General features: G+C 44.1%; 1 protein-coding gene across 1 annotated transcript in view; it reads right to left on the reverse strand.

Annotated features, from left to right (window-relative positions):
* Nucleotides 1–16,099, reverse strand: part of LOC139403840 (selenocysteine insertion sequence-binding protein 2-like) — a 30,481-nt gene extending 14,382 nt beyond the window's left edge. Inside the window, exons 1-6 of the mRNA XM_071146992.1 lie at nucleotides 15,899–16,099; nucleotides 6,980–7,155; nucleotides 3,898–4,078; nucleotides 3,368–3,523; nucleotides 2,709–2,865; nucleotides 1–201 (exon numbers count right to left, since the gene is read on the reverse strand). The exon at nucleotides 1–201 is cut by the window's left edge and continues 20 nt beyond it. Of these exons, the coding sequence (XP_071003093.1) occupies nucleotides 1–201; nucleotides 2,709–2,865; nucleotides 3,368–3,523; nucleotides 3,898–4,078; nucleotides 6,980–7,155; nucleotides 15,899–15,916 (889 nt within the window). The 5' untranslated portion in view covers nucleotides 15,917–16,099. The remainder of the gene's footprint in view (nucleotides 202–2,708; nucleotides 2,866–3,367; nucleotides 3,524–3,897; nucleotides 4,079–6,979; nucleotides 7,156–15,898) is intronic.
* Nucleotides 16,100–16,950: the final 851 nt, after the last annotated feature.

A 16,950-nucleotide genomic window follows, 5' to 3' on the forward strand; every position in this document is an offset into this window, starting at 1 on the left:
GGGCATTGTGTTGCGTAACCCCCGGGGCTTGCTGGTTGTGTTTGGGGCTGCAGTATCCGCTGTCGCTGTCGATGTCCGCCTCGCTGGAGCTCTCCGTAGGGTGCGAGGCCCGCCTTCTCCGGGGAAGGTTCTTCCACAGCAGGGGGCTGGCCCGCTCCCGTTCCGACGCACCACGACCACACGCATTGTCCCCTGGGAAGTCTACAGGCAAACAGATATCACAGATCAATCTATCAATACATTAAGCCTCGTCCTTGGACTAAAGAGATATTTAAAATGGAGATATCTTTTTAGTCTAGGACCAGACATAATCTTGGTCCAGGAAACCAGCCCCAAATGTATTTATTAAAGCCCTTCTTTTTTTTTTTACATCAACGGTTGTCCCAAAGTGCTCTACAGTAACCCGGCCTTGACCCCAAAGAGCAGGCAGACGCAGTGGCAAGCAGAGAAGTAGCATTTAGATGCTTATTGCACCTTTACTGGTTAACAACCAATGTGATGTTCATCTCATTATGGATCTAACTCTTAGTCACATTCAGTAGCATTTGTCCTAACACTTTTAAAAGGGGGAGATCCAACTCTTTTAAATAATTATAGGCCAATCTCAAAGTTGTCACCCCTGGTGAAAATTCTTGAAACCCTTGTAAGTGAACAGCTAAAATAGTTTTTATTTACTAACTCTATTTTATCAATGTACCAATCGGGCTTCAGGAAGAAGCATAGCACAATTACAGCAGCCATGAAGGTTTTAAATGATATCACTGAAGCCATTGACAAAAACAGCACTGTGTCTCACTTTTTATTGATCCCTCTAAGGCTTTCGATACAGTTGATCATGCTATACCAAGACAGAGATTGTCGAGTGTAGGTCTTTCGGAGCATGCAGTTGCATGGTTTGCTAACTATCTGTCTGATAGAACTCAGTGCACTCAATTTGATGGGCTTATGTCTGTTAAATTGTCTGTCTTGAATGGTGTGCCCCAAGGCTCTGTACTTGGTCCTCTCTTATTTACTATTTATATAAATGATTTAGACAAAAATGTCCAAAATGCACAACCTCATTTTTATGCTGATGGTACTGTTATTTACTGTTGTGCCTCGTCTCTTACAAAAGCTTTCCAGAACATGCAAACTGCTTTTTATACTGTTCAACATACCTTGTGTCAATTGAAGCTTATCCTCAATACTGACAAAAATAAACTAATGGTGTTTTCTAATGCAAGAAATAGACCTCTGAACCTTTCACCTATTACTACCTGTCAGGGCAAAGAGATTGAGGTTGTAACCTCAAATATATTGGAATTTTAATTGATGACGGCCTCTTTTTTAAATTGCATATTCAACAATTTACAAAAAATTGAAGCTGAAATTGGGATTTTATTTTAGGAATAAGGCCTGTTTTTCTTTTGAAGCCAGAAGGAGGCTAGTAATCAGCTACATTTATGCCTTTACTAGACTATGGGGATATTCTATATATGAATACTCCCGCTCAGTGTTTGAGATCAATTGACACTCTTTATCATGGCACTTTGAGATTTATTTTAAAACCCTTACGCACCACTGCACTTTGTATACCAGGGTTGGCTGGCCTTCTCTAGTCACTCGTAGGCTCAGTCACTGGTATACTTTTATTTACAAAGCCATTTTGGGTTTACTACCTTTTTATTTGGGCATTTTCATTGTTCAGAAATGTGGTGGGTACTCTCTTCGTTCGCTGGACTTTTTCCTGCTAACTGTTCCAAATGTCCGAACTGAATTTGGTAAAAGGGCTATTACGTACTCTGCGCCATCGTCTTGGAACGCCTTACCAAATACTTTTAAAATGGAAGAACTTGTCTCGATTGGTGTCATCACCGATTAAGGATTTTAAGGCTGATTCCCTGACCTGTCAATGTTTTTAATTTGCTGTTTTATACTCTTGTGAATTCAATGGTTTTTACTAGATTACTTGTAGTTTTTCATGTTGTCTATCTGTAATTTTTTTTGTAATGACTTGGTGCTGCCTATCTTGGCCAGGGCGCTCTTGAAAAATAGATTTTAATCTCAATGAGCCCTTCCTGGTCAAATAAAGGTTAAAAAAAATTAAAGATAGCATTTTTCCCCCAGCCAGAGGTATCACAGAGGACAACACGTACTGCACACGTGCAGAGTAGACCTCTCCAACCTGAAACTCTACATTCCTACTGTCTTCCCAGCAGGATGGGTATCACAGGCTCCGTTTACACAGGCAACCCAGTTGTGATGTTTTTTTACACTAATTTGTCTTTTGACAAATCACATCAGATTTTTCCACATCAGATCTTTTTCAGAGCTAATCTGATTGGTCAAAAGACCAATTAGGTCAATAAAATAAATAGACTGGGCTGCCTGTGTAAACGTAGCCATAGTGTCTCAGTATGATGAAGCGTCATCATTGTAAACCTGTTCTCTCAGCTCAGTAGGATCTAGATGCTCTGTGGTTGACTGTGTAGTTTCATTATGTAAAGCCTTTATACTGTAATGAAGGCTTAGACCACAGTCAGGCACATACAGTCAGTACACAACCCTGTACAGAAGTTAGAAAAGAGTTAGGCCCGTCATTCATCTGTGGACATACTTTAGACCAGTATACAGGGGTTTGGCAATGCAAACCTGAGTCAAACCCTGGGCTCAACTAGTACTACAATGTACTAGTATTGGTACTAGTATGTTACTGGTTATAAACGTACCAGTCTGTTGGGCAGCGTCCACCAGTAGGACTGTCTTGGTCCGTCCATCTGGCCCCGAGGAACACACCTCCTTCTGGACAGCTACAGTCCTCATGGGGGGCCTTCTGGCCCTCAGGGACTGACACAACCCCACCTGCTGCTGCTGATAGAACATAGACTATAATAACATGAAACATTATTTTGTATATTGATGTTATACAACCCAATTAATGGTATTAATTCATTAATTCCTTGACGGTATTAATTGATCAAATCAAATGTATTTGTCACATACACATGGTTAGCAGATGTTAATGCGAGTGTAGCGAAATGCTTGTGCTTCTAGTTCCGACAATGTAGTAATAACCAATGAGTAATCTAACTAACAATTCCAAAACTACTACCTTATACACACAAGTGTAAAGGGATAAAGAATATGTACATAAAGATATATGAATGAGTGATGGTACAGAACGGCATAGGCAAGATGCAGTAGATGGTATCGAGTACAGTATATACATATGAGATGAGTAATGTAGGGTATGTAAACAAAGTGGCATAGTTTAAAGTGGCTAGTGATACATGTATTGTAATCAGTAATGTAAAAATATAGTATGGACTTGAGCACCTTGCATTAGGGTAGACCAGCAGAATAACATGTTTGACCTCTAACCTCTTACCTTGGGTAGAACGGCAGGTCTGACCATGCCCCTCCCACCTCTCTGATTAGCTAGTCCAAACGCCTGTCCGAGAGGGGCCGGTCTCTCACTGACGTCAGCTGATATAGGGTTTACCACGCCAGGCTGCAGGGGCCCGGCGTACGTTCCTGGGAAGGGCTGGTAGAGGAACAGAACAACTGTATTTTCCATCTGTGACAAACATTCACACATACTCTACTACCTACCATGCTAAAGGGCACATTGGCAATGAATAGTACCTGTGACAATGAACATTTATCCTCCACTTCTTCTGTTCTCCTAACCATTTCTTCAGGCTACTAGTCTTGTAAACCTCTTCTCCCAAAAACAACACACTCCACTACCTACCAAGCGAAAGGGCACATTGAAGGTGAATAGTACCTGAGATCTGACACCAGCAGCCCTCTGGGTTGCTAATTCACTTCCCTGTTCTATCTCCTCACCCAGGATTTGAACTAGCAACCTTCTGACTACTGGTCTGCCTCTAACCACCTAACATTTCAGCTACCTACCTGGTAAAAGCCCATCATGGGGGGGCAGGGTGCAGGCATAATCTGGTAGTAGGTGTAGTCGTTGGAGACTGGAGGCTGGGGGGAGGACAGGATGGGGTAAGCTAGGTACGGACCACCTGGGCTGGGGTTGGGCTGCTGCCAGCGCAGGTCCCCTCCTCCGCTATACATGGGGTGCTGTTGTCTGTAGAGGGGAGGGAGAGAACAAATGACGGGTGTAGTGATGATTGTATGAATATACTGCAACATATTAGGACTAATATACCCGTGTCAAACTAAGACAAAGCTTGTTACACTGCTGATATCAGTGTAGAGCTGACTGTGTGTGTGTGTGTGTGTGTGTGTGTGTGGCTGACAAGGATCCAGCTGACATTTTCACAGCCGGTGGTCTTGAGAGACCACTTCCTGCTATTCAAAACAGACAGGAAGGAAACGAACGTGCAGCATGAGGCAGATCACCCCTGACAAAGAGAAATGCACAGGACACACACACAGGTCGACAGCTCTCAATCACATCCAGGGAATAAAGTTAACCACCGACACCTGACAAATAGAAACACACAGGACACACACACAGGTCGACAGCTCTCAATCACATCCAGGGCATAAAATTAACACCCGACACCTGCGGGTAAAAATGTATATTCCACCAACCCCATTGGCTGGTCAATGTGCAGGGCTCTACAGTGGGAGCATTACATTCCTGAATAAAAAGTCCAAAGTCAAGTATGAACACATGTGAGTTAGTGTTCAGAAAATGTTGCAGTATTTTGTTTCAAAGCTGCTAATTCCACAAAGAAATAGCAGTCCTACAGTTGAAGTCTGAAGTTTACATACACGTAGGTTGGAGTCATTAAACTCGTTTTTCAACCACTCCACAAATTTCTTGTTAACAAACTATAGTTTTGGCAAGTTGGTCAGGACATCTACTTTGTGCTTGACACAAGTAATCTTTCTAACAATTGTTTACAGACAGATTATTTCACTTATAATTCACTGTATCACAATTCCAGTGGGTCAGAAGTTTACATACACTAAGTTGACTGTGCCTTTAAACAGCTTGGAGAATTCCAGAAAATGTCATGGCTTTAGAAGCTTCTGAAAGGCTAATTGACATCATTTGCGTCAATTGGAGGTGTACATGTAGATGTATTTCAAGATCTACCATCATGGGAAAATCTAAATAAATTGTATTTTTATTTTATTTTACTTTTATTTAACTAGGCAAGTCAGTGAAGAACAAATTCTTATTTTCAATGACGGCCTAGGAACAGTGGGTTAACTGCCTGTACAGGGGCAGAATGACAGCTCGGGGGTTTGAACTTGCAACCTTCCGGTTACTAGTCCAACGCTCTAACCACTAGGCTTACCCTGCCGCCCATCAGCCAAGACTTCAGAAAAGAGTGTAGACCTCCACAAGTCTCCAAAACCGCCATAAAAAAGCCAGACTACGGTAGGCAACTGCACATGGGGACAAAGATCGTACTTTTTGGAGAAATGTCCTCTAGTCTGATGAAACAAAAATAGAACTGTTTGGCCATAATGACCATCACTATGTTTGGAGGAAAAAGGGGGATGCTTGCAAGCCGAAGAACACCATCCCAACCGTGAAGCACGGGGGTGGCAGCATCATGTTTTGGGGGTGCTTTGCTGCAGGAGGGACTGGTGCACTTCACAAAATAGATGGTATCATGAGGAGGGGAAATTATGTGGATATATTGAAGCAACATCTCGAGACATCAGTCAAGAAGTTAAAGCTTGGTCACAAATGGGTCTTCCAAATGGACAATGACCCCAAGCATACTTCTAAAGTTGTAAAATGGCTTCAGGACAACAAAGTCAAGGTATTGGAGTGGCCATCACAAAGCCCTGACCTCAATCCTGTAGAAAATGTGTGGGCAGAACTGAAAAAGAGTGTATGAGCAAGGAGACCTACAAATCTGACTCAGTTACACCAGCTCTGTCAGGAGGAATGGGCCAAAATTCACCCAACTTATTGTGGAAGGCTACCTGAAACATTTGACCTTAGTTAAACAATTTAAAGGCAATGCTACCAAATACTAATTCAGTGTATGTAAACCCACTGGGAATGTGATGAAAGAAATAAAAGCTGAAATAAATAATGCTCTACTATTATTCTGACATTTCACATTCTTAAACTAAAGTGGTGATCCTAACTGACCTAAGACAGGGAATTTTTACTATGATTAAATGTCAGGAAGTGTGAAAAACTGAGTTTAAATGTATTTGGCGGAGGTGTATGTAAACTTCTGACTTCAACTGTATGTCCCATCTGGCACAGCTGAGCTCACTGAGTGAAATGCTGATAGATTCCTTTTTGGAGGCAATGTGCACAGGCATAAATTTGGTCTACTTTCCACAAACGTCTACAAAGTGAGACTTTGTCCTCGTGTTTTGCTCACAAGTTCAGTAGTTTTTCAACAGTTTGAGTCTGTTGCTTCAACTGATAGCAAAGAGTCAGATCCCAAATCTCACACGCCAAGGTAACCTCCCGCCCTTAAAGGGCCATCTCAACAATTTGTCTATTCAATTTTGGTTAAAAAATCTAGTCACAAAAAATGAAAGAGTAATATCACATTTCTTGTTTTTAGAAATGTTACAAAGCATGGTCATCTGTTTGTGTGTTTTTATAAAAAAATCAGAGTGCCTGGTATATTTTTCTGCCCTGATCACATCCCTGGGTGGTAACTGATCATTCACAGCCTAGCTGTGTGTAACACTCACACGGTATATGGGGGTTTCCTTAGGTGAATCAGAGGAAGACCCCATCAGTTTTCCCACTGAGATGGGCACAGGCACATTCCTGGAGGAGGGTCAGAAACAGGAATATTCCTGGACTCCATAGAGATTCTTTCCGAGCTAATGCTAGGCTAACTGTCAGCGGCTCAGGGACAGAGGCTGGGTAGTTCCAATACAGATTATATCAGTGACGGGGTCAGATTACCAGACACAGATTAAGCCTAGTTTTGAATGAAAAGATATGTGCCCAGAAATGAGTGCCGTTAGTGTGTAGGCTGCATGATCTAGGGACTATAAGATGTAGGGTGTAGGGTGATGTGTCCACCTGTTGGGTTGGTTCTCCTGGACAAAAGGGTAGCAGGTGATGAGGTAGCTGGGGATTGGGGTGGGCTCTACCCCCCCTCCTCCTTCTCCTCCAGACAAGCTCATGGTGACCAGCGCTCCTTCCAGACCTTTCTTTTGTGGGATAAACGGCTCCACTTCGGCTGACAGTTTCACATCCTGCAAGGAGAGACAGAGGCAGTCAGACAGGACCTGACTGGACAGGAGAGGACAGGACCTGACTGGACAGGAGAGGACAGGACCTGACTGGACAGGAGAGGACAGGACCTGACTGGACAGGACAGGACCTGACTGGACAGGACAGGACCTGACTGGACAGGAGAGGGCCTGACTGGACAGGAGAGGGCCTGACTGGACAGGAGAGAGCCTGACTGGACAGGAGAGAGCCTGACTGGACAGGAGAGAGCCTGACTGGACAGGAGAGAGCCTGACTGGACAGGAGAGGGCCTGACTGGACAGGAGAGGGCCTGACTGGACAGGAGAGAGCCTGACTGGACAGGAGAGAGCCTGACTGGACAGGAGAGGACCTGACTGGACAAGAGAGGACCTGACTGGACAGGAGAGGACAGGACCTGACCTGACAGGAGAGGACAGGACCTGACCTGACAGGAGAGGACAGGACCTGACCTGACAGAAGAGGACAGGACCTGACCTGACAGGAGAGGACAGGACCTGACCTGACAGGAGAGGACAGGACCTGACCTGACAGGAGAGGACAGGACCTGACCTGACAGGAGAGGACCTGACCTGACCTGACAGGACAGGACAGGACAGGACAGGAGAGGACCTGACAGGAGAGGACCTGACTGGACAGGATCACCTCGCAACGCACCAGACAGACTCAGGAGTGATAGACCTCTCACTTTTGTGCCAAAATAAGAGCAGTTAAAGTGAACCCATATTAGGTTATGTTCAGGACTCAGTGAATGTGGGTCAATCAGGGATAAATCGACATACAAGGACAAAGATCAGCTGGTACTGACAGCACACTCACTGTGTGAAGTCTTCCTGGAACTTAGTTATTTTAGTAACCCAAGGGGTGACATCAATGATCCATCAACAATCCATAGACATTTAGGTCTAAGATCAATCACACAGGACTGGAGAGTAGGCTGTCAGTCAGTAGTAAACATTGATATCTGACTAAGAGACCGACGGCCCTAAGCTATATGACTGGACCACAAAGTCTGAGTAGGCATGTTACCTAAGGAGCAGCTCGCTGCTTCACCCAGCGAGAATAGAATAGGGTGCCAAGGCTAGACTAACTATTAACATAACTCATGACTTCATCTGGCAACATCTCCACGACACAGCCAAAACAGAACTGGTTCCTTCACGACAAATGAAACTGGCAACAAGAGAAACAACTTTTCACTGGGTCTGAGAATGGAAAGTTGGAGTCAATGGCTGCTCTCTGAAAATACACCTTATTACAATAGTGAACTACTTTGACCAGGGCACATAGAATAGCATCCTGCCCAGGGGTATTTTCTAAACTTTAACCTTTGTTTAAGTAGGCAAGACAGTTAGGAATTGGTTCTTATTTACAATGACGGCCTAGGAACAGTGGATTAACTGCCTTGTTCAGAGGCAGAACGACAGATTTTTACCTTGTCAGTTCGGGGATTCGATCTAGCAACCTTTCGGTTACTGGCTGAACTAGTAACCAAAAGCCACTAGGCTACCTACTGGTTAGCCACTCTAACCACTAGGCTACCTGGCTACCTACAGTACATCAAGCTGCCTAACGAAGCAGGCGATATGGGATGTTTTAATGTGGACAAGGCTACTTACTTATATAGGGAATAGGGTGCCAAGTCGGTCACAGACGATGAAAGCATAACAAAGTGTTGACCTTAGAGCAGTGTGATCAGGGGACGTGTGAGTGTAGCAGACAGACACAGCAACATGTAACCTGGTGCAATAGAAACACTTCCTGGTTGGTCTGACACTGATCAGATCAGAGTGGTGTGGAGAGCAGAGTACTGTTTCCTTGTACTCAGAGAACATGACTGACTGAGGGCCTTAGAACACACAGTCCAATACCTGTGCTTTCAGCCTAACCCTTCCTATTAAGTTAGGCCAACACAACACAGCATTTTTAGGGAGTGCCTTGGAACTGTTATGCTTCATTGGTAAACATTTTTTGCCCCTCTCCCTACCAGCTACCACTAACATTAAACACTAGGTAGCACTCCTACCATCAGCATTCTGTCCTGAGACATTCCTTTCCTATGGCCCTGCCTGGTCCAAGTCTGGCCCTGAAGGTGCCCCTTAGATGCCGATCTTGAGTTAGTTTTGCATTTCCCCCCACTATTGGTTTAGGTTAGGATTGGGGGAGGAGAAGCTGATCCTAGATCTGTACCTAGGGGAAACTTCACCTCAGAGCCACCAGAGAGCAACCAGCAGAGCCGGGGTGGTAATGACTCAGTCACCCAGCATCTTCAGGAGGACTTTATGGGCCAGCTATATTTAGCTGCTCATTCTTCCCAGAGAGATTACACTAGTAGCTAACTATGTGTTACATAAGGTCTCTAAAGACAACGTCAACTAGGACACAGCCTACCCATAAAGATCCTTTAATTCAATTGTTCTATTTCATTCTGGGGGCCTACCTCTATTGCCATCATGCCACAGGGACAGAGGTGGTGGTGGTTTGTGGTATGCGTGGTATGTATGCGTGTGTGTGTGGTATGTATGTGTGTGTCTGGTATGTATGTATGTGTGTGGTGTGTGTGGTGTGTGTGTGGGTGTGGTATGTATGTGTGTGGGTGTGTGGTGTGCGTGGGTGTGGAGGGGAGGGAGGCTGTGATGAAATGTCAAAATAATACAGGTCATAAATAGATGTCGACCGATTATGATTTTTCAACGCCTATACTGATTATTGGAGGACCAAAAAGGCCGATACCGATTAATCGGCCGATTTTATTTTATTTTTAAAATGTATTTGTAATAATGACAATTACAACAATACTGAATGAACACTTATTTTAACTTAATATAATACATCAATAAAATCAATTTAGCCTCAAGTAAATAATGAAACATGTTCAATTTGGTTTAAATAATGCAAAAACAAAGTGTTGGAGAAGAAAGTAAAAGTGCAATATGCGCTATGTAAGAAAGCTAACGTTTCAGTTCCTTGCTCAGAACATGAGAACATATGAAAGCTGGTGGTTCCTTTTAACATGAGTCTTCAATATTCCCAGGTAAGAAGTTTTAGGTTGTAGTTATTCTAGGAATTATAGGACTATTTCCCTCTATACCATTTGTATTTAATTAACCGTTGACTATTGGATGTTCTTATAGTCACATTAGTATTGCCAGTGTAACAGTATAGCTTCCGTCCCTCTCCTCGCTCCTCCCTGGGCTCGAACCAGCAACACAACGACAACTGCCACCACATCAAAGCAGCGTTACCCATGCAGAGCAAGGGAAACAACCACCCCAAGGCAATGTGAGGAGAGGGACGGAAGCTATACTGTTACACTGGCAATGTGAAGTTTGAAACGCTAACTAGCCAGCCATTTCACTTCTGTTACACCAGCCTCATCTCGGGAGTTGATAGGTTTGAAGTCATAAACAGCGCAATGCTTGGCGCACAACGAAGAGCTGCTGGCAAAACGCACGAGAGTGCTATCTGAATGAATGTTTACGCGCCTGCTTCTGCCTACCACCGCTCAGTCAGATACTTAGATACTTGTATGCTCAGTCAGATTATATGCAACGCAGGACATGCTAGATAATATCTAGTAATATCATCAACCATGTGTAGTTAACTAGTGATTATGATTGATTGTTTTTTATAAGATAAGTTTAATGCTAGCTAGCAACTTACCTTGGCTTACTGCATTCACGTAACAGGCAGTCTCCTTGTGGAGTGCAACGAGAGAGAGGCAGGTCGTTATTGCGTTGGACTAGTTAACTGTAAGGTTGCAAGATTGGATCTCCCGAGCTGACAAGGTGAAAATCTGTCGTTCTGCCCCTGAACGAGGCAGTTAACCCACCGTTTCTAGGCCGTCATTGAAAATAAGAATGTGTTCTTAACTGACTTGCCAAGTTAAAAAGATTAAATAAAAAGGTGTAAATTAAAAAATTAATAATAATAATAATAATAATAATAATAATACAAATAATAAAAATATATATATATTTAAAAAATTTAAACGGCAAATCGGCGCCAAAAATACAGATTTCCGATTGTTATGAAAACTTGAAATCGGCCCTAATTAATCGGTCGACCTCTAGTCATAAAATATCCATCATAAAATGTGTGTCACAAAGTATGTCAAACATACCTGTACAGCTAGACGACACATCACAAACCACAGTACCATGTCAAATCAACAGAGGCCTACCTCTCTGAAAATAAAATACAAAGGATGACAATTATCCATTGTTTGAAACAATGTCCTCCAGGGTTTGGATAGGTCAGATGAGATGCAGCCTACTGCTCTAGTATTGGTATCATCAGTGGATTGGAAGAGTGGAAAGATACGGTGGGCCACTAGATGGGACAGCAACAGGGTGACAGCCTGGGGCTAAGCTGGGAAATATTTACAACAGGTCAACAGCTCAGTGTCTTAAAGGAATGTAGTCAAAGCACTCTCAATTAGCTTTTACTTGTCTGTCTGTCTGTCTGGATGGGTGGGCCTGGGTGGGTCCTGGGTGAAACTGAAGAAACATAGACCATCTCTACAACCCCTCCCCACTGTTCCCTCTCCTCATCCCCCCACCCTGCTCTGTTGCTCCGACCAAATCACATTTAGCTATCAATTGAATTGATGTTTGTTTGTAGTCCTGATGAATGCTGCTTCAGGGGACTTTAAACACTGATATGGAAACACTGAACTGGGTCTGACTACTAAGTCATGACCATTGGACTGTTTATCTAGGTTCACCTCTTATCAAAACTGACCATTGACATCATGCTGACTGAATCACAGGCCTTCCTACCCAGCTGACACATCGGGACTTGCTGCTTGAGTCCCAAATGGCACCCTATTCCCTTCATAGAGCACTATTTTTGATCAGAGCCCAATAGGGTACCATTTGAGATGGAGTCCCGACCTATCACTGGGGCGGGCAGCTGCGGCCAGAGGATAGATCAACCTCATCCCCCCCTTTCATTCTGAGAGGAGAAAAGGAAGAGGGAGAGTTGACACGAGTTCACGACACAAAGACACTCCATTCTCCCAGCCAGGGTCGGAATGTATGAATCCAGCATCAGTACAGCAGTGAACACACACCGCCATTGTTTCCCAGTGCTACTGTACTGTCCGTGGGCAGTGTGGGCTGACATCTGATAGATCCAGGGGTCCTGGATCCTGGTCAACACAGAGCGCTAGGGGTGACGTAGCCAGCTGAAAACAATACCCTGCAGTATACTAGATGGCAGCCTTCTGTGGCCTAAACTATGGTGCCATACCATACTGTCATGGAATTAAGCCTAGTGAAAAATATGACATTTTAAATGAACCATGCTTTGTTTCCATATGAGGTTTGATGGTTAGGACTACTCTAAAGAGAGCTGGTTACTTTAGATAATTAGGTGAAGTTAGTTACACAATACAGAGGGGTTGGTTGTGTTACTTTAGATGACAAGGATGCTGATAGAGGAGAGGTTGGTAAATGTTAACTTTAGGTGAGGGGCGGGGTGAGGGGTTGGTTACTTTGTATGAGGGACGTTACAGGAAGTAGGCCTGGCTAGCTATAGGTGACGTTACAGGAAGTAGGCCTGGCTAGCTATAGGTGACGTTACAGGAAGTAGGCCTGGCTAGCTATAGGTGACGTTACAGGAAGTAGGCCTGGCTAGCTATAGGTGACGTTACAGGAAGTAGGCCTGGCTAGCTATAGGTGACGTTACAGGAAGTAGGCCTGGCTAGCTATAGGTGACGTTACAGGAAGTAGGCCTGGCTAGCTATAGGTGACGTTACAGGAAGTAGGCCTGGCTAGCTATAGGTGACGTTACAGGAAGTAGGCCTGGCTAGCTATAGGTGACGGTACAGGAAGTAGGCCTGGCTAGCTATAGGTGACGTTACAGGAAGTAGGCCTGGCTAGCTATAGGTGACGTTACAGGAAGTAGGCCTGGCTAGCTATAGGTGACGTTACAGGAAGTAGGCCTGGCTAGCTATAGGTGACGTTACAGGAAGTAGGCCTGGCTAGCTATAGGTGACGTTACAGGAAGTAGGCCTGGCTAGCTATAGGTGACGTTACAGGAAGTAGGCCTGGCTAGCTATAGGTGACGTTACAGGAAGTAGGCCTGGCTAGCTATAGGTGACGTTACAGGAGGTAGGCCTGGCTATAGGTGACGTTACAGGAGGTAGGCCTGGCTATAGGTGACGTTACAGGAGGTAGGCCTGGCTATAGGTGACGTTACAGGAGGTAGGCCTGGCTATAGGTGACAGGGGAGACAGTTACAGGATTAGGCCTGAGAGGATCAGGTGAGGAGTGAGGACGGTGGCCCAACCAGGATAAGCCAATTACACAACTAGCTACAACAGAGTCAGTTGCTATAGGACTCCAGCCCTAGTCCACCAGGGAAAATAGACTCCAAACTACCCAATATGTGTGCCCTGGCTGGGGGAAGACTCAGCCAGGAAGGCCCTTTAACTCTGGGTGCCATTCTCCATTCCGCTGGTGTGAAGGTGTAGGTTGTTTGTTCAGACTGAGTTGTATGTGATTGATTGATTAGCGCCTGGGATGTGAGTGAGAATAGCAGCGATTGTGGAAAAGGCTGCAGGTTGGCGTGTGTGTGTGTGTGTATGCGTGTTAGAGCGAGGAAGAGAGAGAATAGCAGCGATTATGGAAGATGCATTAGCAGGTAGCCTAGCGGTTAGAGGGTAAGGTCAGTCACCCTGAAAGTTCGCTGGTTTGAATCCCGAGCCGACTAGGTGAAAAATCTGTAGATGTGCCCTAGAGCAAGGCACTGTCTCAGCCTCCAGTATTTATGCTGCAGTAGTTTATGTGTCGGGGGGCTAGGGTCAGTTTGTTATATCTGGAGTACTTCTGCTGTCCTATTCGGTGTCCTGTGTGAATTTAAGTGTGCTCTCTCTAATTCTCTCTTTCTTTCTCTCTCTCGGAGGACCTGAGCCCTAAAACCATGCCTCAGGACTACCTGACATGATGACTCCTTGCTGTCCCCAGTCCACCTGGCCGTGCTGCTGCTCCAGTTTCAACTGTTCTGCCTTATTATTATTGGACCATGCTAGTCATTTATGAACATTTGAACATCTTGGCCATGTTCTGTTATAATCTCCACCCGGCACAGCCAGAAGAGGACTGGCCACCCCACATAGGCCAAAACCTAGGAAGAAACCTAGAGAGGAACCAGGCTTTCTAAGGAGTTTTTCCTAGCCACCGTGCTTCTACACCTGCATTGCTTGCTGTTCGGGGTTTTAGGCTGGGTTTCTGTACAGCACTTTGAGATATCAGCTGATGTACAAAGGGCTATATAAATACATTTGATTTGAATTTGATTTGACTTAACCCTAATTGCTCCTATAAGTGGAGCTCAGCTCCAGATGTGTGGTGAAAAAGCCAGGGCAGCACTGGCCTGGTAAAACTGGGTGGGACTACTGGGCCATCAACCATCAAACCCTTTGTTCATTCAAGCTTTTGTCTCTGATTCATTGTCTTCTAACATTCTCAGCTGGAAAGAGAGAAGTTGTATTGTTCTTTCACTGTTGTTGAATGGGAGGGGGCAAGAGAGGGAGCAATACAGAGTGGTGGGTGGATGAGCGAGCTCGAGTGTGTGCATGTACACTACATTTTGAAAAATATATTAAAGTCACAAGCATGAAACCATCTTGGGTCCTTGAATCTCCCATGCACCATCCTCACATCACTGTGGACCAAAACTCAGCCTATGTGGCATCTGATGGTGACACAGGAGGACAAATCACATTTTATTTGTCACACGCGCCGATTACAACAGGTGTCGACCTTACTGTGAAATGCTTACTGTCAAGCCCTTAACCAACAACTCAGTTCAAGAAATAGCCAGCTGAAAACACTACCCTGCAGTATACTAGATGGCAGCTTTCTGTGGCCTAAACTATGGTGCCATATACTGTCATGGAATTAAGCCTAGTGAAAAATATGACATTTTAAATGGGCACTTCCAGTAAGTCAGACCACATAATAGAGTAGCTAACTTGCATCATAGTTAAGTTACTCTATGCGCAGCAGGAGTCACTCAATGGAATGTGATTCAAATGCAAAAGAACCGGACATTCCTCCAGAGCGAATCAGCTGGCTAGTTAGTTGTCAACAATCTACCACACACTCACTGCAGACTGGAGGTTTCGGGTAACTGGTCACTACCTAGCTAGTTAACTTACCCTGGTCCGTATTATAATAACTATCTAGCTAGTTATTTAACGGTGTGTCAAACATCAAAGTTCACCAGATAGCTAAGTCAGTTCATGTCAACCGATATGTTGACATGAACTGTCATTAATGTCAACACATTGTGACAGTATAGGTACTGTAACTAGTTTAGTTAGATTCTCAATATAGTTAGCCTCAATTAAAACATATCTAGTACATAGATCAGCATATCAGGGAGAACAGATGAGATATTGGCCACCCAAAATGACAAGCGTATAAAAGCTGCTTAGCTAACTGGCTAGTTAGCCAGTTAGCTAGTTCACTTGTCTTTACTTACACGCATGCCTAGTACGCGTAGCGATCTAGTTAGATGACAAATCATTGACAATAATCAAACATCGGATAAACTCACGGACACTTCTAAAACATTAAAGGGACATTGTTACCTGCAGATACGTTTTGGGCCTAGCTAGCTAGCTTCATATTCCCATTAGCTAACTAAAGCTAGTTGTGCCCTGTTACCAGACATAATCGGTTCCGTCATTACTTCGCAGAGAAAATCCGTCTTTACCTTATCACAAGAGTCCATGTCAATCGCTGAGACCGCGGCAGACCGTCATTGAGCACGCAGTGGTCGTCAAGATATAGGTGATTTAATTGTCTTCATTGTAAATGTTGAGCCAGTTGTGTGAAACACACCCTGTTTTACCTCTGCCTAGTTGAACTGTTGCTGCCTAGCTAGCTCGGCTAGCTCTGAATGTGTCAACGTAGGAATGGAATGGCAGAAGAGATGGTCATCTGGGACGGAAAGCCCACAGTCTCAAACAATGTTCGTCTTTGCCTTCGGCGTCTGTCACTGATAAGATTTGATGGACCAGGATAAATAGGCCTACTGTGCAAAAAGTATATATTTTTTGTTGAGTAAAGCAGTTGCAGTAGGAAGTTTACATACACCTTAGCTAAATACATTTAAACTCAGTTTTTCACAATTCCTGACATTTAATCCTAGTAAAATTACCTGTTTTAGGTCAGTTAGGATTGACACTTTATTTTAAGAATGTGAAATGTCAGCATAATAGTAGAGAGTGATTTATTTCAGCTTGTATTTCTTTCATCACATTCCCAGTGGGTCAGAAGTTTACATACACTCAATTAGTATTTGGTAGCTTTGCCTTTAAATTGTTTAACTTGGGTCAAACGTTTTGGGTAGCCTTCCACAAGCTTCCCACAATAAGTGGGGTGAATTTTTGCCCAATCCTCCTGACAGAGCTGGTGTAACTGAGTCAGGTTTGTAGGCCTCCTTGCTCATACACACTTTTTCAGTTCTGCCCACAAATCTTCAATGGGATTGAGGTCAGAGCTTTGTGATGGCCACTCCAATACCTTGACTTTGTTGTCCTTAAGCCATTTTGCCACAACTTTGGAAGTATGCTTGGGGTCATTGTCCATTTGGAAGACCCATTTGCAACCAAGCTTTAACTTTGACTGATGTCTTGATGTTGCTTAAATTTATCCACATAATTTTCCTCCCTCATAATGCCATCTATTTTGTGAAGTGCACCAGTCCCTCCTGCAGCAAAGCACTCCCACAACATGATGCTGCCACCCCCGTGCCTCACGGTT

This window comes from Oncorhynchus clarkii, unplaced genomic scaffold (genome assembly GCF_045791955.1).
Source record: "Oncorhynchus clarkii lewisi isolate Uvic-CL-2024 unplaced genomic scaffold, UVic_Ocla_1.0 unplaced_contig_3709_pilon_pilon, whole genome shotgun sequence".
NCBI classification, from domain to species: domain Eukaryota; kingdom Metazoa; phylum Chordata; class Actinopteri; order Salmoniformes; family Salmonidae; genus Oncorhynchus; species Oncorhynchus clarkii.